The sequence below is a fragment of the Scomber japonicus genome, chromosome 18 (genome assembly GCF_027409825.1).
Source record: "Scomber japonicus isolate fScoJap1 chromosome 18, fScoJap1.pri, whole genome shotgun sequence".
In the NCBI taxonomy this organism is placed as follows: Eukaryota; Metazoa; Chordata; class Actinopteri; order Scombriformes; family Scombridae; genus Scomber; species Scomber japonicus.
The window spans coordinates 1,831,179-1,855,596 of NC_070595.1; the positions used below are offsets into that span (position 1 = coordinate 1,831,179).

General features: G+C 37.6%; 1 protein-coding gene across 1 annotated transcript; it reads left to right on the forward strand.

The window, feature by feature from the left end:
* Positions 1-7,698: 7,698 nt before the first annotated feature.
* tspan4b (tetraspanin 4b) lies at positions 7,699-15,389 on the forward strand. Its single transcript, XM_053339302.1, has 8 exons — positions 7,699-8,066; positions 10,098-10,167; positions 10,464-10,655; positions 10,936-11,010; positions 11,463-11,558; positions 12,081-12,194; positions 13,737-13,820; positions 14,919-15,389. Exons 2-8 carry the CDS (start codon positions 10,099-10,101, stop codon positions 14,985-14,987), a joined length of 699 nt encoding a protein of 232 aa, XP_053195277.1. The 5' UTR covers positions 7,699-8,066; position 10,098; the 3' UTR covers positions 14,988-15,389.
* The last annotated feature ends 9,029 nt before the right edge of the window (positions 15,390-24,418 follow it).

Below are 24,418 nucleotides of genomic sequence, written 5' to 3' on the forward strand. Positions count from 1 at the left end.
AATGGTGTAAACAGTGAGCAGTATATTCACAAGACAGATACAGTGACAAATAGTCTTCTTTCACTACTTGTAGTGCATTTAATTCTCCCTGCTATATTCACACAGGAACAGTGAAACACTGTTATAGAGCTGCTACATCATATTGTTGCAAATATTAGTAGTATCCATACAGTTTTACGTTGTTTTGAATGGACATTATCCTATACTGTCTACTACATCAAAGTTCAAGTAAGTTTAAACTTTAAATACACTTTGCACTGACCTTTGAGAGATCAGCCAATGACAGCAGCTTACTGTAGAAGATGGTCACACATAATTACTGCTTGTGTTGTAGTGTAAATGTTTCATAATAATGTTGCATTACTGTTCAATAATGATAATTGCATTTGGTAAAGACTATATACTGAAGATTGAGATGTATGGTTAAGAATGAACATCTGAGTTAATGTGATTTATTATGCTCTTATTGATTTAATTCACCACACTGTAACCCATAGATGTGAAGTGTAACCAGACCAAAACAAAGGTGTAAAAGATGTAACCAAATATACTCATTTTTACATTATTCTTTTTTAAATGCAGTGAAAGGAAAAACAAAACATGGTATATTTTAGAAATATATATATATATATATAAAAAGATTGGCACATGGTGTATTTTTGAAGAAGGGACTTTGTTTTAAAAGGAAAAACCAAAGCAAAGGGCACAATGACAATAGTGGTGTTGGCAGAAAGTTTGTGTGTAAAAGAAAAAGGCCAGTATGAGCCAGGATGGCTGTGGAGGAGAAAAGAGAGGGCCAGTATAGGACAAGGAGGGATGATATCTTGTGTAATATAGCACAGAGCTTGAGGGACTAGCATCAAGGCTATGAGATAAGCGCCAGCTGCCGTCAATAAAACTCTACTGCACTCAACTTAGAAGCCTCCTGGTGATTTTTCAAGACTGAAGAATTTTTGAACAACTGATAAGAGTCTGATTGACCAATTTGACCCCACAGTGTTATACAATCATTTCACAGTAAGAGGTATGTGAAGGGATGTGAGTTGGAAACTGGGAGAGGCTGAGCCTTTGATGTCGGCTCTTCCTATCATTGTGAAGCAGAATTCACCAAGCGTTGGATTGTTCACCCACTAATAGGGAACATGAGCTGGGTTTAGACCGTCGTGAGACAGGTTAGTTTTACCCTACTGATGATGTGTTGTTCCAATAGTAATCCTGCTCAGTACGAGAGGAACCGCAGCAGGGACGTGCACATGATTATAGAGAGGCAGGGGCTCAAAGTCAGAAAAGGGCAGCATGTGCGTGCAGAATTTTGTTTTACACAATATGGAAATTAATGTAAAATTAAAAAATAAAGTGCTAATAGAAAGCTAACTACTTAGCTGTGTGTCCTGTAGGTGAAAGTGATATGCAATTGCCATTTATTTTGTGTCAACAAATTATTGTCAACATGAGTAATAATACAGCTTATATCCCCAGAATGCTGAAATTACTATTATTACTGTTATTATTATTATTATTATTTTGTTAGCCCACACGTTAGTAGCAAAGTCACAATAAACTTTATATCTAAACTTCGGACCTGTACTTCAGACCTGTAGTGAGGGAAATATGATCCGCCGTAAACACGCTGCATTTTATTTTGAAAATTAACCCGGTGTTTTATTTTGTATTTTGTATGCAATTTCCTGTCCTGCACGATCTGCTCTGTGTGATTGATGCGTGTCACTACCCGATGTGAGTCGCTACCCGATGTGAGTCTGACATGCGCAGTAGCGTTCGCGATCGTCCGCCATCTTGGACGGATATCTACGGCAACACCGCTTGGACAAACTACTGCTACCATAGGTTAGACTGTGGTTTTTTGTGAGTTGCGTTTCTCGCGCATGCGCCATGACGCTACCTGACGTCAGTCTGCCGCGCATGCGCTTTGTGTTACCCGATGTGAGTCTGGTTACCCGATGTGAGTCTGTAGCGCATGCGCTTTGTATCTATCCGTGCTGTTACCCGATGTGAGTCGCGCATGCGCCACTTTTCAATCTTGCACCGTTAATTTCGTTATCACCGTTCATAATTAAAATGAGCGATTTTGAATTTTTCAGTCAGCTCCATGCTTACCTGCAATCGGGACAGTTTAATCCCAGTTGTGGAAAAGCTGAGAGGTGGAAGATTACTCGTTCTCTGAGTAATTACATCTTGAAAGGTAATTTGGCTAGCATGGTAATTTGGTAATGATAATCATGGTAATCATTTGAATTATAATAATAAAATAATGAAAATATTGTAGCACAACATTTCCTATTTGCCAATATTTTTTTTCATATTAATCATAATTTTTATTTTTAATCTCTTCATGAAAAAACGTTTTAAAAAGTGTTACACATGGCTCATTAGTGACAAAATATGTCTGTTTCTTTGCCAATATTTTTTTTTTTTCATATTAATCATAATTTTTATTTTTAATCTCTTCATGAAAAAATGTTTTAAAAAGTGTTACACATGGCTCATTAGTGACAAAATATGTCTGTTTCAAGAGGTTGCCATAAATCAATACATTTTGTAATCAACATTATTTTAATGAAAAACATGAATATATATTGCAAGACAGATAGAAGACACACAGAGACAGACACACACAGAGAGAGACAGACACACACACACAGACAGACACACACACAGAGGGAGACACACAATTGTAATTAAAAACTGCGCTGGACATCTACGTCAATTGTGTTTAAATGACACTGTTCCAGTCTCCACTCTCGGTAAGAAGCTGGTGTAGTTTGTACTTTAACTGTAGGATCAATGAATGCCTAACTTATCTTATTTTCATCTTCTTGTTGTCTGAATTCAGATTAATAGACTAAAGGACTGTGTAGGAGAGAGTGATCAAGTCTGAGCTGGACATCTACGCCAAATACAGTAAGTCATCCTCATCATCCTCCTCAAGTACCTGCCTCCCCATCTACGTCAATTGTGTTTAAATGACATCCTTTCAGTCTCCACTCTCGGTAAGAGCCTGATGTCAGTAGTTTGTACTTTGTCTGTAGGATCAACACAATACTTAACTTATTTTCATCGTCTTGTTGTCTTACTTCAGATTGACAGTCTAAAAGACATGACTGTGCAGGAGAGAGTGATCAAGTCTGAGCTGGACATCTATGGCAAACACAATAAAGTCAATTGTGTTTAAATGACATCCTTCCAGTCTCCACTCTCAGTTCTTACTGGTTCTCAGGTTCTTACCTGATGTCAGTAGTTTGTACTTTGACTGTAGGATCAATGCCTAACTTATCTTATGTTCAATTTCTTGTTGTCTTACTTCAGATTAACAGTCTAAAGGACATGACTGTGTAGGAGAGAGTGATCAAATCTGAGCTGGACATCTACGCCAATTGTGTTTAAATAACACGCTTCCAGTCTCCACTCTCGGTAAGAAGCCCATGTCAGTAGTTTGTGTCCATCTTTCAAACATCTTGTCTGTGTAATGTTAATACATTACTTTTCTTCTTCCTTTCCTCCATCTTTACTACTAACATGGATGTATAGCCTGCTGAACATGACTGAATCCTTGACAGAAGAAACCTGGACTCTACTCATCTTCCTCAAGTCTTTTTTGATTCTTTCAGAAGCTAAGTGCTCTGTTTGTTGTATTCATCTCTTTTGATGTTGGGGGTCTCATCGTCCAGTCTTTGCAGCTTTGTTAGTTAGTTTTCATCATTTTGGTTAACATTGGTATTGGTTTTTAATGCATAAAAACATTTAGCGAGTCCTCTTCAGGGTTAAGCCAAATGTTTCCTTTGTTGTAGCCATAACACCATTGTTTTACCTGTCTGTTTAATATTAATCTGAAACTCATCTTCTATTTTCCCTCTTGTTTAACAGCCTGAATAAACAGGACAGAATTACTGACTGAAGAAACCTATACTCGACGCATCCCCCTAAAGCTAAGTGTTCTTTTTCTGTGGTTGATATTTTCATGTTTAATCACAAATGTTTTATTGTATAGTCAAAAAACTACTACTACTTCTAACAAATAACAACTACCCAAGTGAGAATGATACGAGAATTAGCATTTGAACACATCCCAACACAAGACACTGAGGTAAAGTTAACTAGTATGAGGTAGAACTGGTGCTTAATTTGTTTTATTAACTGTAATATCTACTGAGTGTGTGGACACATGTTTAAAAGACAGTGCCATATAGTTTGAAGTTAACTATAATATCTGTTGTACTAATATCTTTACTTTTGTGCAATTTCAGGAAAAGATGAAGATGATCGGGAGACTGCACTGTTGACAATCACCCTTCTGCCTTAAGCACCTACATACCTGTATGCTCCAGATTCAGATTGCTTCAGTCTTTCTCTCTCTTTTTCTGTATCAACCCCAACTGGTCAAGGCAGATGGCCGCCCACCTAGAGCCTGGTTCTACCTGAGGTTTCTTCCCATTACTGGGGAGTTTTTTCTTGCCACTGTCGCCAAGTGCTTGCTCATGGGGGAATGTTGGGTCTCTTTAAATTAAAGACTAGAGTCATAACTTCTTATGTGATTATATAAAATTGTCTTTACTTGATAGCTATATGCAAAATTTTTCATATAGCTATGTACATACATGTGTCTTTTGTTTCCTCCATTGTTTATATTCATTTTATAAAGCATGTGGTTAAAATTCAAGATTTAAATTCTTTGACAATACTGTTTAAGCTCTGTCTTTTGTTTTTTCCATCTCTGACATCAATTTGATGGAAACACATTTTTGTATTTTTAGATTAAAATGTTTGTTCATGTTCAAAATGGAATCCTTTGGTCCTTCAAAGTTATAAACTAAAAGTTAACAAACTTTCAGTAGTGGTTTGAGCATTCATTCATTTGAAATGGTCTTGTAATAGTGTGTCAAACAGAGGCATGCATACCACAGTTTAAATATCTGTCTGCATCAAAACAACAGCTGAGGAAGTCCATCAGGTGAGTGGAGGAGCTGTGACAGAACTAGAGAGGGTGGTACCTGTGTCTATAACAAAGTATAAAAGAGTGCACATCACACATCAGATAAATCTTGGCCTCTTTTTCGTTAACAAAACTGTTCCAAAATCAAAGCTCTATGAATGTAAAATGGATATAATGTAATGTTAAAAACTTCTGTTAGTTTATACCATTCCCAATTGAAAAAATATAAAATATATAATATGTTTATAGTACAATACATCTATATGTACATATACATATATATAATAAAATAATATTATATAAATAAAAAGGTATATACATAACATAGTGTGTATCTATCTATATCTATATATAGATAGATAAGAGTGTGTATATATTTATATATTGTATATATATATATATATATACATATATATATATATATATACATATATATATATATACTATCTTATCTATATCTATTTTATAGCTATATATAGATATATATTGTATATATATACTATCTTATCTATCTATGTTATATATGTATATAATAAAATAATAATACAATATAGATATATCAATAAAAATATAGATAGATAAGATAGTGGATAGATAGATATAATTATTATTACTATTACTTTGTATTATTTTATTTCCATGTCTGATTTCCAGATAGTTCCATGATATGTATACTTACTCTTAACTTCTGACAACTATTTATAACCAAACTATTTATATTTATTCATATTTATATATTTATACTATTGATTTATTTTATTTATATTTATACATGTCTGATTTCCAGATATTTCTAACCTTATACTTACTATTAACCTCTGACAACTATTTGTAACCAAACTATTTATATTTATTCATAGTTATATATTTATACGATTGATTTATTTTATTTTATTTATATGTTATACAACTGATTTATTTCGCGTATCGCGTTTTGAGTCTGGGGGCGTTTTTGCCAAGCGGAGTTGCCGTACATAACCGTTCAAGATGGCGGACGATCGCGAACGCTACTGCGCATGTCAGACTCACATCGGGTAGCGACTCACATCGGGTAGCGACAATGCGCCGTGCTCCCACGTCCGGCAAAAATAGAAGCTGACCAGGGACACGAAAGTGTTGGGGGGTGGAAGGGATGTACCCCACGGAGGAGTGCTTAAGTGTGGGTACGGAGGTGAGGATGGAGGGAGAGGTTAGTGGAGGTCCATATGGGGACTGCTAGGGGAGGAGTCGCCCTCCTATCGCCCCCGTTGGAAGCGTGGTGCGTGGCCCGTCGCGTGGCGGGGGTTTCGCGGGCGGTGTCCCGGGTGGGGTGGGTTGGTTCTCGCAGATCTCCCCAGCTACGGCGCCCATTGGGCCCCGTTCACGCGGGGTCCCGGTGGGTCGCCTCAGCTGGGGCCTAGCAGCTGACTTAGAACTGGTGCGGACCAGGGGAATCCGACTGTTTAATTAAAACAAAGCATCGCGAAGGCCCACGTTGGGTGTTGACGCGATGTGAGAGGGAGATACTGGGGAAGACCAAGGTTCCATTACAGCACATTTGACCTCAAATTAAAATACAAAGTAAAAGAAGCCTGATAATAAAAAAATATTAATAATAAAAATAATAGCTGAGTAGTTATTCAGTAAACAACTATTTTTTTTATCTAAGCAGTTTCTTCACATTACACCTCAAATCTGAACATGCCATCGGATTGCTCATATAGGAAAACCTACAAAAGCACATTTAATTCATGTTTTTACCTTGTCTAGTCAAAAAGATACACTGAAAAAAATAGATTCCAGCCTGGCGGCAGCGGCCGTGTTGGTTTTCTTAATTTTGAGGCCTTTTGGGGCATTTTTGAGCTTTATATACAGCAGATTTGGATTCAACACCCCTTAATACCCCTAGAAATGTTGTGTATTATAAATATTCACAAAATGCCTTCGGGGTTGTGATTTTGTGAAAACTGACCCTGTCTATCACATCTGTCTTAGTCACAGCACATAGGAGTAAGAGCTAATGTAAAATTGTGCCCATAGTCACTTTACAGTTGTAGTTTTTAATTATTTATGAGTATTCATTCATATCTGTAATGTTTACATTAGTGTCAGCTTTGCATTATTATTATAGTGAAAATTACTGCAGTTTTGATACTAGTACTAACTAAGTCATCAGCCACCACTGCCATGGACCTTGCTGCAGCTCAGGCGTGATGTTCTTTGATTTAAAATCTCCTTAACACTCTCTAAGAGTCTAGGCACCAATGACTTTTGACAGCACTTACTCATCAATAACGTCTAAAACATTATTTTTTACTTCATCCACTTGTCTCTCCTGATGTAATGAAATACAGTTGTCACTCATTTTAATTAATGTGATTAACGTGGTGATACTGTTATAATGCCATGATGGCAGTGAATGGGGAAGGATAATTTGTCCAAAAGTAACTGCCATGCACACCAACAACCACCAGGTGGCACATGTGAGCCATCCAAATTAAGTGTGTGTCTATGTGGGGTAGTCAATGCATAATCAGAAATAATGGTTTGTTTGTCTTTCTCTCTGGATTTAGGGGCACATCTGCTCTTCCACGGTTCATGTTTTATCCATCATCTGATCAGCAAAATAAGTGTGCAACTGTGTGCATATGTGGATATGTAGCCAAAGAGAACACCACTGAGAGTGACCTAAAATTTCTGGAACAAAAAGAAAAAAGTGGAATAAGTGGGACAAGGTTTAGAAGCTGAGGGCTGGAGGAGGGACAAGTAACTGGAAAAAATGGGGTGGAGCTCAGAGAGATTGCAAAAACACACACATCTGGAAAGAGTTGAGAAGAGAGGAGAGTAAAATTTTCCCAGCTGGAAAACTACATGAAGTCAATATAAAGTTGAGAATTAGGAAAGAAGACAAGTTCACTGGGGAACGGGGGTGAATGCGGTGGATTAGTGAGGAACAATACAGCAGAAGAGAAGAAAGGAAATCTTGCTGAAAAGCCTGGCTGATTCAGGAACAAATCTAAAGGAGATCTAAAAAGGAAAAAAAGAAAAGATTAAAACCAGGAGGCAAGGAAGTTGGGAACTACGAAGAGGAGTGCAACAAAGACAAGATTTGAAAGAACTGAAACTCAAGTGTCAGGTAAAATCTGTTTAAATTTCAGTTGTAACTGCAGCAATACTAAATCTGGACATCGAAGTCCCACTTCAATTATATAGCATCATGATTCAGTTTTATCAATTATAAAACTCAGCATGTTTAAGTGAATACATATTTAAACAAAATAATAATTGAACACAACATTGATATTTCATTAACATGTAAAAAAAGATTTCTCTAAACTTAATGTTTTGTACAATGTGGGGGAATGAAGCTGAGAAAAAATGTTTTGGTGCATATGTGATGGAGCATTTTAGAATTAGAAATACATGCAAGATACATGAACCAAAATGTTATGATAACTTCAATAATGTTGAATACAGTGATACTAATGTAAGAATTCTGGTAAAGGAGGTCCAATGTGACCAGTTGATGTTAGGCCACTGTACTGTACACTCCATAGTGGCTGACAGAAACAGCACATAGTTTATATGGGGGCAACCCTGTCCCCTAGACATTATGTTCAAATACAACAAAATTTCAACACAGACATTTTGTTAAAAAAAATATAACAGAAATATAATGCTGCTGCTGTTTTTCTCAAAATAATGAGAAAATGTTTTTCAATTAACATATTTGGCAAGTTGCAGAAATGTTGATACTGGATGTGTGGGCTGCATGTTCAGAGACTCTTGGTATGAGACAAAATAATGTCTACCCTGTGACTTCACAGCTATTTGAACATTTGACAGTTGAACATTTGACAGTCTTTTGTGACACTCAGCATAACTGGGGAAACAGTTTAGTATGAATCAATGTCTAGGAGACATGGGCCAGAGGCAATGATGTCACAAAAGGACACAAACAAAGCTATTATACATTTTTACTTGTATACAGTGAGTACAATATCCATAAAGTAAAATGTTATCATAGATACACACAGTATCAGAAGTAGTCAAATCTGCCTTTATATGAGATATTGCTGTTTACAATACATACTTGAAGTCTTAAACCACACAAATAACATTGCTGGAATTGTATCCTGATGCTTACTATATCACCACACTTTCAGTCTCATCTCTGACTAACACATGTAAAAATCAAAGAGTGGTCATGCTTTTACTTACAAGTTACTGTGTTCTCAAAACTGTATGGACCACTGATGAGGAGTAGAACTCAAATACATTAAAACATATTATGAGAGGGTTTTTTTTTTTTTTACAATTTACACAAGCTTTGGAAACCATAATGGAAATAATTATAATTTCCAAAGTCATGAATTGATGATACCAGGGCACCTATGCTTTGATTCCCTCAGACTCTGGTAAAAGACCTGTGCCCTGAACTCTCTTCTGAGTCACAGGTTTACTGTGGTCATGGGAAATGCCTTCAGCAGTATAATTAGGTCTGCTGGGGAGGGGAGGGAGCTTCCTTCCTGTCAGCAGACTGACTTCCTGTGTGGGGTTAGCCCGCAATGTTCGGGAAAACTCATTTGGAGACAAATCAGAACATGCTTGCGTACACACAAACATGAACACACATAAAGTGTGAAAAGAGAAAATGTATGTCTGCATGTGTTAAATGTTCACATCTCTTGTGAAACCATAGTTAAGTGAACATTGACATTAAAAGATTTAGTTGCTGTAATTATTCCTCTTGTCAATACTGAGTATAAAATGACTATTTCCTAATATTTTTATGTCATTTTATTTTTATGTAAGAAATTTGGAACAAAATCCACAGCAATCAAAAAGACATCCTCAAGTTGACTATGGATAAATGAATTGTATATGTTCACGTTATTTTTTTCTGTAGATCTGTATAAGCAAAAGAACAGAAGGTATTATATATTCTTCCAACTGAGAGAATTTGTCAAACTTTTAGTATTGTATTTTATTATGTCTGCAGACAAAGTCAAGATATTTTACATTCAGTCACCATAGTAACTCACATAAGACTAAAACAAAAAACACTGGATATTTTGCATCTTCCAGCCAATAAAATATAGTTACTGGTAACATGAAGCATACAACATACTTCTACTGCCTCTCTGTTTCCCTCTTTCTTTTGCAGGATGTCAGTGTCTCGGAAGTGTTTGTGCTGTGTCAAATATTTGATGTTTGTCTTTAACCTCATCTTCTGGGTCAGTATTTGCACAAGTCTGGCATTCAGTTACATTTCAAAGAAATTAAATTGAGAAAATTGGTTAAATTGATTCCTTTATAGCCTCTACCAATTTAGCATTTCTCAAATAAAAGAGTTGTAGCGAATGATGTTAGAATATGCCTCTTAAGTGATTTAACATTGAGATCTACAGCCATGTCAGTTTAATGTCACTGTCACATAACTGATTTGCAATTTGCTGCCATAACTTTCAGGACATTGCACTGTGATGAATGCTACATTTCCACACTGGTTTGACATTACATTTCCTAAAAGCTAGGAGGATGCGGTTTGTTTGGTGTTGGAGTGTGGCTGTCCTTCACGCAGGCAGAGATTTCCTCTCTTCCCCTTTCGTTCCCATCCCTCTCAGCTGCCAATCTTCTGCTAGTTGCTGGTGGAATTACCATGGTAACTGGCTTCCTGGGTTGTCTTGGAGCCCTTAAGGAGCAGCGCTGTCTATTGTTCATGGTGAGAGATCCACATAACAGATTGCAGATATTCCTTTTTTAAGTCACGTTTTATGGGCATTTTATGCATTTATGTCAAAGCCAACAGTAGTGAGATAAAGGGAAATAATGGGAACGAGAGATCAACAAAAATACTCAGGCTAAAATGAAGCTCACAGTTCATGTCCCCTTTGCCTTTGCAGATATTCTAATGCAATTACAGCCCAGAGTGTATAATCTACATAGCTTGCTCTTGTATACATTATGATGTCAGTCTCCAACTGCTCTTCTCTACTCTGCAGTTCTTTGTGATCCTTTTGCTCCTGGTACTGACAGAAGTGACTCTAGTTTTGGTTATACACATCTTCCATGATAAGGTGAGCTTATCATCCACAATGTTCAAAATGACAAAGTCTACAACAGTGCATATATTAATGAGACATTAACTTAATGTTCTCATTCAAGAATTTTAGACTTTCAGACCTCTATCATACATTCATATACAGTAGCACATGAGTGGTATATATCTATATACAGTAGTTATACAGACGGACTAATTAAACTGGGGTGTGGCAGTAAAATATGTGTGATGATGCTTGTGTGTGTCAGCTGGCAAACCAAACCAAAATGCTTGATTAGGCATTTGAAACAAAACCATTTTCAAGACATTGGGCTTTGGGAAAATTTTCAGTTTTCAGACATTTTACAGGCTAACTTATTATTAAGTTGAGCAGATGAATGTCTGAAAAATTGATGATAAAGTGATAATTGTTGGGCTCCAGCCAATAGATGGATGGCTTATATGAGTGTCTTTCTTTCCTTTGGTCAGCTGGATTCCAAAGCACAAGATGAATTAAAGGAAGGAATGAATGTTTACACATCTAAACCTGGACTTAAACAATCCTGGGACAATGTCCAGAAAATGGTAAGCACAAATCATGGCTGCTTATAAGTCATGAATAAAGGAAAGATTGTGTGTTAATAAAGGATATACAAATTATGTCACTTTAGGCACAAGTTGTCACAAACTCAAACGGTCAGTATGTTTCAAATGAAGTGCTAAACATTAGCTATCCTCAGGTCTTGTTTATTGTAAGGTTACTTCATCACTGCTGAGTTACATATACAAGGTATATACAGCGTACTGTACATTTTAATGTCTACAAACATCTGACTGCCCTGTGTGATGCTGCACATATCATTCATGTAGTTGTTTTTTTAATACTGCAAGCTCTTTATTAGTTTTCCTTCATCACAGCAGTTACAACATCTAACATCCATCCACTGGTTTGTTTGGCTGCTTTGTGTTAGTGAAAGTATTGATATCACTGTGTACCTTCTGTCCCTGAGTCTGCTTCTCAGTACTGTCTGGTCAACTATGTATACATGAGTTTTGAATGTGAGTGATATTACTCTAATTGTTTTATCTTAATCTCTCTTCTCATAGTTCAAATGCTGCGGAGTAACAAACAAAGCAGACTGGTATGGTGTGCTGAATGGAACACTGCCCTCATCTTGCTGCTCTGTTGAAACAGACCAATGTGTTGATGGCTGGAGTGAGGTTAGTTTATGGGATTTTGGAACATAGAGAGGCAAAATTTCAACAATCAAAGTTATTTTGACTTTTGATTGATCCTTCCAATTTGTACCAGATACATGAGTGTGTCTGGATACCTATACAAATGATGATTCCAACAATGTAGTGATGTTTGAGGCAGTAATTGCACACTGTGGGCCTGATTTACTCATAACCCAAATAAAGGTACTAAATTGCGTGTGCAGTGCAACAGATTGCACATAACCCTAACCCTAACCCTAACCCTTTGCGGGTGATCTACTAAGAATAACTAAGCAATTGACAATAAGTGCATACAACAATATTTAAATGAGGACTTTGTAGCTAAATGGAGAGTTAGGAGGGGCAGAAAGCCTGTAAGCGCAAAATGAAATTTGATCCCATGGAATTAGAGGTTCTAGTGGAAGAGGTTAAACATGTTGAGTTACATAAAGAAAGACCAGGAAAAACTCTGTATAGGAGAGCATTTGTGACAAAGTCAATGCTGTTAGTAAAACCAAACATATTCTACTCCGTCTCCTCCTCTCCACAGTAATAGCAGTCATCTTAATACCTGTCCTTCAAAGGTTTTATTTATAGACACAGTTACCATCACAAAAATTACCTAAATAACATATTTGCATTTTCTCCTCCCTGTATTTTGCACACTGGGGTTGAAACACCTTATATTGCATATTGATTATGGCAAACGTACTAAAAGGACAGCACGTATTATCTTGCACATTTGAAAGACACAAGTCTCAGTGCACCGCGTTAGAGGATCAGCTTGCACTTTTTTTATCGGTTTGCACACATTTTTACACATGCAAACCTTTAGTAAATCAGGTCATATGTGATTGTGACTCAGTTGTTCAGACTAATTTTGCCAATAATAATGTTATAATGCAATGGATTAACTCAAACAAGGAACAAGTCTTTGCAGGTTGATTTTTATACTGTGCTGAAATGCATGAAATCCAAACAGATCCTGGAAAATGGCTAGTAGACAATGTAAACCATGTGATTTAGTAAATGCACTAAAATATGCAAAGACACTGGGTCATTTCAGTACTTTATACTCCCACAAGTACTATACACATAGCTGTGCAAAAAAATGGCAAGTCATAGAGTGAGACATTCTCCACATTCTTCATGTATGAAGGATACACACTCACCCATGTGGAAAGGATTCATGTTTGAGAATTAGGCAGCTTGGAACCATCTTGCATGCAACTTTGTAATGAACCCTCTGCATTTTGGTCAAACTTGATGGTAAGAAGCTTCTGAGAAGGTATACCTCAGTGGATCTGTTTATTTGTTGCTTATGGAATTATGTGACAGTATCATGCAAATGCCTGTGGTTGCCACTTACAGCTTGATGAGATTGTGGGGTCCCACAGTGGGTTAACCCACCATCCCATATTGATGGCTAAGATCATTCTTCACATAACTTGTTTTAATACTTCATCCTTACAACTTCTTCTACCTTCCCTGGTGTACTTCCTCTGTTTCTCCTGAGCACACTCTGTCTTTGTTTGTGTTCTGCAGCCATGTTACCAGAAGGCCAGACAGTGGCTGCTAGATAACATCTCCTCAGTGCTGGTGTTTGGTGTGTGTATTGGTGTTGTGCAGGTAATTATCTCCAACATTTATAATTTCTTTGATCCATATGATGCATCTCTGACCTTAGTCATGATTTCTCTCCTGTTAGGTTGAAAACACCTCAAGCCCAGCAGACATTGACAAAAATGCATTGTTATTAAGCTTGAAACATTTGCACTACCTTCAAATTCATTACATTATAGGTAATCTATAGTCTGTCTAGAGTGGTGTGTGCCATAATTCACAGTTAAAAAACATATTAATACGTACACATCCAGACTGTTAGCAGCGGGAGATGCACTCAAATACATTATGTATTATTATTATTATATAAAAAATTGATGATGGTGATAAAAGCTTTACACAGGACTTTTAAAGAATGTTGTATTCAATATGGTTTTGTGTGTTTAACCCTTACACACTGTTCACAGTCAAATTTGATTAATTTTTCACCTTTAAGAGCTGTAAAAACACTGTATACACATTTCTTTTATTGTAGCTGGACTTTTCCTAATGTGACCCTGAATACAGAAAAAAAGGAAATACAATGCATCATTTTTAAATTTTTTGTGCAGCTGATACATATTTTTGTTTATGTAAATGTACAAATTTGAAGTGCTTTTATTTAAAAAAGCCAAAAATCTACTAATTCTTCACATAAACTGATTGATTAATCTGTAATGGAGCTGTAAGACATTCACAAACATTTATTAATGACTAATGGGGGAATTTATGAATGTGAATTGGTGTAGAGCCTAATTCAGAACAGTCTAAGTCAGAACATGAACAGTATGTAAGGGTTAAAAAAAGGGTAAGGTTAAAAAATAAATTGCAAACAATTCCCAATGTATTAAATATGATATGAAACAAAACTCTTATTTAATTTTTTTTAAATTACTTGTCAGAAGGTCCAATAAACTCCAGTTTCAAAGAATTATAATTTTCTGGCAATTATTTGATGAGTCAGGCTTTACAGGGTTAAAAGACTGCATTTCATCCAACTTCAGGGCTCAGAATTCAGGAAAAACACAAACAAATAAAATCAAGTTATTCTGGTTGTTATGAAGTTTTTATTTCCTTGCAGGTTGTACATTTATATGACCTGTGTATCTCCTCTTCTCTTCTCAGATCTTGGCCCTGGTGTTCTCCATGTTGATGTACTGTCAAATTCTGTGTGCTGAGAAATACCTGGACTGACTGCAGACTAGCTGTTAACTGGCCCTACATGTGAAGGCTCAACACCAACTGCTCTGAGACTGCAAAACCAGATTCTGGTGCTCTAGTGCTTACTGTGGGTTTAGACTTTAAATGGGTGGCATTAAGTTACCCAATTCCCCTTAATATTCTTCAAAAATCTCTTACCATAGTTTGACCCACACACACTCACACAAATTCATCATTAGGGGGGCAATAGAGCCAACACAGCCACATACAAAATACAGTATCATGTTCTATATGCACAACTTCATCAACACCAACAAGACAGCTTTTCAGATCTTTACTTTCTATAACCAAACAATGCACACCTTTGTACACTATTGGAGCTTCCTTTATGTCAGCAACCAGATTGCATACACTCACCACATGGCAAAAACAACCATATACTAATATATAATATACTATGTGTTATATGTTTCCAAATAATATTACCTAAAGGAAGCATAAGGTGAATAGGTAAACCCTGATCAGCATCATGCACCAGAATAACTTTTGTGTGCATGGAGGATTCATCATTAACATGTACCAGTGCTGTCTCTGTGCTATGATGAGCTCTAAATCCAGACTTCAAATCCTCAAATAAACTATTACTATGTAGAATATCACACAACTGATTGGCAACTACTTTCTCAAGGATCTTAGAGAGAAAAGGGAGGTTAGATATAGGTCTATAGTTAGCTAGAACCTCTGAACCAAGATTAGGCTTCTTAAGAAGTGATTTAATTGCAGCTACCTTAAAGGACTGTGGTAAATATCCCATTACTAAAGACAGATTGATCATATATAATAAGGAAGTGCTAACTGAGGGAAAGACTTCCTTAAGCAGCCTAGCTGGAAAATGGTCTGAGAGACAGGATGATGGTTTAGATGCAGTAATCATTGGAGTTTGTTCAATGAGGTCGATTGGAGAAAAAAAGTCAAAATATATACAGATGATTAATTTTATTTCTAATAGTTAGAATTGTTTCATTAAAGAAGCTCATGAAGTTGTTACTACTGAGAGCTATAGGAATACATCGATCAATAGAGTTATGACTCTTTGTCATAAAGTGCTAAAAAGGGAACTGTTTTAACTAAGACTCTTTTTATTCTAAGGCATCAAGGCAGCTCTGGCATCGCAGAGGGTCTTCTAAATGTTTTAAGACTATCTTGTTTGAGATTCTTCCAGTTTTGTGGAACACCATATCCTTCCAAGTTCCCACAATTGCATTAATGTGTGGGTTGGAGAGAGCTAACCTCCTTTAATTATCTTCTTTTTTTAAAGGAGCAATAGAGTTGAGTCATTCACAGTGAGCCTGCAGCACTATCACTATGATCAGTTTGGGAGGGTCTAAAATCAGAATAAGAGTCATTCAATGGCATGTCTCAATACAACAGTACTGAGACATGCCATTGAATTCAGTGTTGATGGAGATTCCTTAAAACAGCCCTCTCAGATAGACATCTAGTGAAGAATGGCGTGTAGTCCAGTAAAAACAATTGAACAGTTATTAAGTAGTAAGGTCTCTGATAAAATAGGATTTTGTGGAAAAACTATTAAATGTCCAATTGTGATACTATATGCCAAAACAAGGTCAAGGGTTGACTGGGTTTATTTTCACTCTGAGAGAAGCCAGTTGAGTCTAATAATGACATAAACAGTGCTAAGGCTATCATTACTGATGTTTAAGTGAACATCAAATGTGCCTACTAGAATTACTTTATTTATTCTGAGAAGTCAGATAAAAATCCATCAGAGTAGTGGTGAGAAGGACAGCAGAGTATAACAAACAAAACTGGCTAAGAACAAGGCTTTCAAATGAGTTCAAAATAAGTTTAGGTCTGGGGTTGATTATTGGGTTTGAGTTGAAAAGAGCTGCAACTCAACCTTCTCAACTGGTGTCTCAAGGAATGTGAGTATTAATATGACTGGGATTCATTTAGATATATTCTTCATATTCTTCATGACACAAGCAGGTTTCAGTAAGACAAAATAAATCAATATGATAGTCCACATTTATCCTGTCTACTATTGCGGAAGTGGTATTCATTTTTATTAGATATTTATGTGTAACTCCTTTTCTGTTTATTGCTGTTGTGTTTTTGGGTGAGTATCACATCAGCTACAGGAGGCCGGCAAACTACATTAGCTAACTATTAGGTTTCTGTGGTATGGAACTACGCTTCCAATTCACTGTGCCTTGCCTCCAACACCGCAAAACTATATTTATTACATGTATCACTATCCATAAAGGAGGCAGAGGAATAGTTGAATATATAACACACCGAGCAAGAGAGAGTGCAAGAGAATGAAAGGAAGAAAAAGAAGAGTACAGTAACAAAATGATGAGTACATCTGACACAAAATAAATGTGTCAGATGTTTTATCTGACTGGAGATCATTGTCCATTTAATACATTTTCAACCAAATAATAAAATCATTTGTTTTAATAACATAGAATTCTGTATCATATTAAGTGACAACATCTAGTGTACATAACACAAAGTTATTGAGTTAGTAAATATGTATATTAATGTTTTTTTCAACACAAAAGTATGTGACTAAACTACATTATTTTGTGTACTATTAACCATTATATAATAAAGTCTTATTGTCAATTTAACATTAAGTTATTAATGTTCTGACCAGTATATTCGTATAAATAATAAATCTTTAAAATATGTTTAAAACACATTTGTACATTAGAAATATATATATTATGTTGTTTAAACCTATTTATTTCCTTTTAACAAAACTCATCGTTTGCACTAAGCATACTTTTTTTTGTGAAAAATGAATTACTAGTTTTCTATATACATGGGTCAAAATATCATGTCATGCTAAATGTAATTTAAAAAAGCACAACACACATTTTGTTGTACTTACATTTTGAATGTTTTCTGTCATATTATTTTGCTGATGTTAAACACAAACTGTCCAATTATATTGACAATTTACAATGACATTTGAACTATTGACTTCCTGCTTTATATATCACAAACAAATGTTTTTATTTTTACACCACTACTCTTAATGTGTGATGAAGACACAAAATATTTGCGTTTGGAACCTAAAATCTATTTCATTAAGTGTGCAAACTGCTATGTTATGTCAATACAACTACACCTATTGAGGTGAATATATTCCTAGTTGATGTGAACCAACAGATTATATTTGGTTGCCTTCACCAAAATCTCAAATACATTTTGCAAATGGTTTCACCCCTTTAGAAAATATGACCAAAAACGTAAGAATATAACTTTGATTGAATACTGTGAGTGAGTTATGGACATGTCATCTGTTTTCTTTTCTTCAGAAATCTGTCACAGAATAAAAAATATTTTAACACACACCCTCAGTACTAGAAATTTTTGAAAGATTTTTTGTTACCAGAAAGTGTGCATAACTGAACATCTGTAATGAAAATTAGAGCCAATTCAACATGTAGCAATTTTGGATGTTTAAATGTACAAGCTCTCGTTATCAGGGACACCACCTCCGCGTTTAGGAGGAAATATTTACTTACTAATTGGTTTATTATTAAAGTTTAATAAATCAATACATTTCTGAATCAGTCAAATTTCTGAAGTAATGAATTGTCCGGTGTCAGGGATCGTCCTGATATTCACTTCAAATCAACACACACAACGACCAAGAATGATTATATGAGGTTTATTAACTAACAATGAAAAACAATCAATAAAACTTTTCAGAAGACTAACCATCAGCTGTCTGTGGTTCGGGATTTTGGCGGGTTCAGCGGGACGTCTCGTTGGGCTCCGGGGGTCCCGAATTCCAGCTGGAATTCCATGCTGGCCTGGGCAGCTGCTCGTTCTGGATCAGCCCTCTGGAGGCTGTCTCTCAGATTCAGGCGGAAGAGAGCTGAGCCTCAGCTTGAAGGTACAAAAGCTTGCCGACCGCGAAAAATTACAAGCATTTAGTGTGACTAAGTTTTTATGAAGGACAAAAAATGACATAACAATAAATAAATAAATACACATATAAATATATAAATGCATAAATAAATAAATAAATAGTATATTTTTTTGTTGTGAAAAAGGCTAATTTTACATTTCTACATATATGTAGGCTATGTATGTATTTATTTATACATTTATTTATTATATATTTATTCATTTACACATGTATTTATTTATTTATTAATTTATTTGTTCCTACATTTATTTATTTGTTCCTACATTTATTTATTTGTTCCTACATTTATTTATTTGTTCCTACATTTCCACCTTTATTATGTTAATGAGGTGGGCGGTTCTAACATTAGTCTTAAGCACTGGGCGAATCAGACAAAAGCAAACGATTCATGCATGCATGCAAATGAATGCATTCTCCTGTTCACGGGATGCAAAGGCTGCAGCAAAACTAAGCATAAGCTAGAGGCAGACACACAGAAGAAGAACACACAGCAACACACAGCTAATGCTCCGCATAAAGACACCAGTGAAGTATTTTTCTTTCTCCTCTTCCTCCTTTTTAACATCACCCTCTCACAAATTTGCCGGCTGCGGCCACACACTGTTTTTAGCATTAGACCATAAATAAGACTACCAGTAACTTCACCAGCTGTTGCCATAGACATATATATGTAGACGCCGCCTTGACTGTGGAGAGGCGTGCCTAAAGCGCCGCCATCTTGGTACAGGGCTAGCAGAGGCAGTAGTGCATGTATTTCTATGGAGGGAAGAGGTACTCCACAGTTTCACTGAAATCTCGACTGATTTCCAAACGGTTTGATTTGTTAAAAACGTGTCTATCTATCTGTCTGACATTTGTGAATATATGTTGACAATTGAGCAATTTTATTTATTTATTTTTATTACAATTGAGCGATGTATGATCACTTTTTGATAGTGCAAACACGTCATTCCTCTATAGACATAATGCGCTGCAGGAGCAAGTGGCCCTGTACCACGATGGCCGGTGTGTAGGCACGTCGTTCTAATCGGCAGCAGCAGTCAACGTCGGCGGCGTCTACGTATATATGTCTATGGATGTAGCTGTTGCCATGTTCGCTTCCGTAAACACTGTTCTGTGCGTGACGTCATTAATGATCAACTGAGAATGCAGGTCACTTCAGGAGGCCACATTTAAAAGTGTAATATGAACAGCCAAACAAAAAATTGGCAATAAATCGGAATTGAGCATTAAGTCCTGCAGTGTGAACGTAGCCTTAGGTCTACAGCGAAAAGTTTGGTGTAGCTATCACTCCAGTCCAGGCAGTAATAGTAGATAGTATCACACACACCATTCAAACCAATCATGCTAAAGACTAATGTTAGAACCGCCCACCTCATTAACATGGAAATACCTCTGTGCCTCCGTCTCCTCCTCTCCACAGTAACAGCAGTCATCTGTGTGCATTGTGCAATTCAAAGGTTTTATTTATAGACGCAGTTATCGTCACAAAAAATTACCTTCAGGTTTGGTAAATCACAATATGTGTGCTAAATAACATATTTGCTTTTCTCCTCCCTGTATGTTGCACACTGGGGTTAAAACACCCCATATTGTATATTCATTATGACAAACGTACTAAATCAACAGCACATATTATCTTGTACAGTTGAAAGACCCAAACCTCAGACCCAAAATTGTGCAACTGATTTACTAACACAGCGCGTGTTAGTAAATCAGTTGCACAATTTTTGCAGGTGATGTCAAGTGTGACACGTTTTTACACACACAGACCATTAGTAAATCAGTGCCCTATGACTTGCGTGTCCAGCCGTTTTGTCCAAAGAAGTTTGGTTTAGGGTTCAGGGTGGACCCCTACTATTTTTTTTTTTTTTTTTTTTTTAAATCTGTTTATTGGCATTTGTAATTAAACACATACATACACATAATCCACCCCCACCCCATTGTCCCAAATCTTCTAAGGGAAAAGAACATACAACAGAGAAAATAATGCAATAAGGAAGAGAAAAAGTAACAGCTGAATAGACTACTAAAATAATTAAAATCAAATCAAATTGGGGGGAAAAAAAAGACAGCAATGGTTTAAGTTACCAGTTTTTCACCTACATATGCAAAGATATCCTCTACTAATCCCAGTTTGTCACATCAGTCATGTTATCAAAATAAGTCAGAAAAGGCATCCAGACCTTGTTAAACTTGTCCTCATTACCTCTCAGGGTGAATTTAATCTTTTCCTTAACTTAAGGTGAAACATAATGTCCCTGATCCATCTGGCATGGGATGGGGGTTTGGAGCTCTTCCAATTTAACAGTATTTGGCGACGGGCAAGTAAAGTAGTGAAAGCCACCACATTGTACATATTTAATGGCCAGACACAGTCCCCAGGTCTTACACCAAATAAATCTATTAAAGGATGCAAATTAATAACCATACTAAAAACCTCACTCAAGGAATTAAATATTGCAAGCCAGAATGTGGGAAGAGTGGAACATGTCCAAAACATATGTATTAAGGTCGCCGGTGCATGTTTGCACCGGTCACATGTAGGGTCAGTGCTGGGATAAATCCTAGCCAGTTTGGCCTTGGTTAATTGAACACGGTGAACAATTTTAAATTGTATAAGGCCATATCTACTACAAGACAAGGATGAGTGTACTTGCTTTAGAACTGACTCCCACACATCATTGAAGAGAGGTGTGCCAAGATCCCCCTCCCAGAGAGTCCTAATATTTGCAATGGACTGAGGATTTATGTTAGTTAGTGTATTATATATCCTTGTGATGGCGCCCTTAAGACTTGTCTTTGTGGCTAGAAGAGTATCCAGGGGTGTCTCTGGAGGTAGCTCAGGAAAGGGATGGTAACCCTTTCGGGCAAAGTCCCTAATCTGAAAATAGCGGAAGTGATGTGACTGGGGTAAGCCACATTTTCCTGCCAGCTGAGCGAATGATGCAAATACCCCTTCAATATACAAATCTTTAACAACTTGTATTCCGTTCGTGTGCCATGCGCAAAAAGACAGATCCAACTGGGCTGGTGTAAAGAGATGGTTTGACGCAATGGGTGCCATTAAGGAGGCTTTTTGCAGGCCGAATTGCTTCCTAAACTGTGACCAAATTTTAAGTGTATGAGCTATGACTAGATTAACTCATTGGCTGCCATTGACGTCTATAGACGTCAATTTGATTACAACCGTTCACTGCCATTGACGTCTATAGACGTCAATTATGTTTTTCAACGGGGGGGGCTGGGGGACGATCTGGCGGAGCTTGTCCATCAATATCAGGCATGTAACTAGGGTAATGACAAACTGACCCCTATAGATGGCAGCATATGTGGTGCATATCCTGTTGTGTCCCCTTGCACCCAGGAGAGTGCTTTACAGCATACCACACAAAGCAAAATTATTGGGTGTAGTCATGAAAACACACACACACACACGCACACACGCTTGCACACACGCACAATTCATTCCAGCATACAAACGTACTGTACAAAAGTTGTTTTTTTTTTTGTCAGTACAGTTATTTGTTTGTTGTTTGTTATTTGTAAATAAATTATTTTGTCATCAAAAGCCCTTTCTCAGTGTTGTTTTTGTTGTTTTATAGAAGGGAAACACTGTTCAGATGTTTGAAGTGTCACTAAAGCAAAAAATAGTTTTTTCCACAAAAAGCTTGTTTTCTCAGTGTTTTGGTCAAAAACTGGTGTTTTTGGTGAAACCAGCCTATCTTCTACTGTTGTTTTCTAAAGAACGGAAAAGGGTAGAAACAAACTTTTTCCTGATAAAAGAGAGTGTACTCTTTCTTTTGGTACCGTCGGTGTTTACATAGTCATAGAACACAATATTCTGTGGGTCTTGAAAGATCACTCAAAATGCTCTAAAACGGCTGGCAGTTGGGGCTCTCTGCTCTGAAAATGACTGGCAGCCAATGAGTTAATGTATGATGTAGGAATTGCCAGAGGTAAAGGGGAAGTAACTAAAGAGTGGAAAGGGAGACCATGTGCTTCTATCTTTACCCAATCCGGTGCATGCTCAGAAGGATTACTTTGGACATGTGTGATAACTTTCTGAATATTGCTAGCCCAGTAATAGTAAAGGAGGTTGGGCATGGACATCCCTCCCGATGTTTTGGGTCTTTGTAAAAAGGCCCTACCCATTCGAGGCTGCCTGCCATCCCAGATGAAATTAGAAAATATCCTATCAAGAGAACTAAACTTCTTTTTGGAAATGAATACAGGGATATTCTAGAAAATATATATGAATAAGTTCATACGCCCAGCCAATGATAATGGTAACATGCGCCAACGCTCCAAATCTTTTTTGCAATTGTCAATTAAAGGAGAGAAATTAAGTTTATATAATAGCTGAAAAGAACAAGGGACATGGAGGCAGGAATATTAAGAGCGGTGGGGTTCAAAGGGAAAACTTCACTTTTTTGCATATTGACCTTGTAACCGGAGAGTGTCCCGAACTGTTCCAGCTTAGATAGAATGGACGGAAGGGACTTTGCAGGGTTGGTAATATATAGGAGGAGGTCGTCTGCATACATTGACACCTTATGTACTGTCAAGTACGAGACGGAGGAACCAAGTGCGTTCAAACCCAGACGGGTATTTATTGAATTTAGGGAAAGGGGAGTGGGAAGGAGAAGTGTTCAGGGTTCCGGGCATCCAAGGGTTACCAGGGGTGCAGGGGTTCCAGGGTTTCCAAGGTGCTGTGTGTGTGCCTCCCCAGGGAAGTGGGAAGCAAGACAGAGCAGAGTGGGACAGGTGAAGGTGATTAGGGCCAATCGAGTGTAGTACCAGGCTGGCAGAGGGAATCCATGACAGAACCCCCCTCCCAAGGGACGGCCCCAGAAGTCCTAAAACAGGACCACCGAGGCAGGGCGGGCGGAGGGGGAACAGGAGGAGGGCTAGTATTCCTCTGACCTGTCGGAGTCCATTGCCACCTCTTCTGCGGACCACTCCTCCATCTCAATGTCCCCAGCGGAGGGGGCACCATCCGACATAGCCGGATCCGGGTCGGGGTCAGGGGCAGGTGCAGGCACAGAGTCGGGACACGGCGCAAGAGCAGGCGCGGGTGCAGAGTCAGGGTCAGGAGCGGGTATCACCAGCGGAACGGCTGGCCGGGCAGGGATGCGTTGGGCCCTCATGGGGCGACCCCTCCGAAGGGAGGGCTGGTCAGGGTGGAGGCGATGAAACTCAGCAATTAAAGCCGGATCTACGATTCTGCTGGCGGGTACCCACATCCTTTCTTCCGGGCCGTAGCCCTCCCAGTCCACCAGGTACTGGAGACCTCTTCCCCGTCGACGTGATTGGAGGAGGCGGTTGACCGTGTAGACCAGTCCCCCCTCGACCACACGAGGAGGAGGCGGTGGCGGAGCATCAGGGAGTAGATCACTCTCGTGCACTGGTTTCAGCTTGGACACGTGGAAGGTTGGGTGGACCTTCATGGAGCTGGGGAGCTTGAGGCGGACAGCCGACCGACTGATCACCC

Excerpts from the sequence above, each read along its gene's own strand:
- tspan4b (XM_053339302.1), top strand. The coding sequence starts at position 10,099 with ATGTCAGTGTCTCGGAAGTGTTTGTGCTGTGTCAAATATTTGATGTTT. Across the intron at positions 11,559-12,080 it reads GGGACAATGTCCAGAAAATG|TTCAAATGCTGCGGAGTAAC; the intron begins GTAAGCACAAAT and ends CTCTTCTCATAG. Across the intron at positions 13,821-14,918 it reads TGTGTATTGGTGTTGTGCAG|ATCTTGGCCCTGGTGTTCTC; the intron begins GTAATTATCTCC and ends TTCTCTTCTCAG.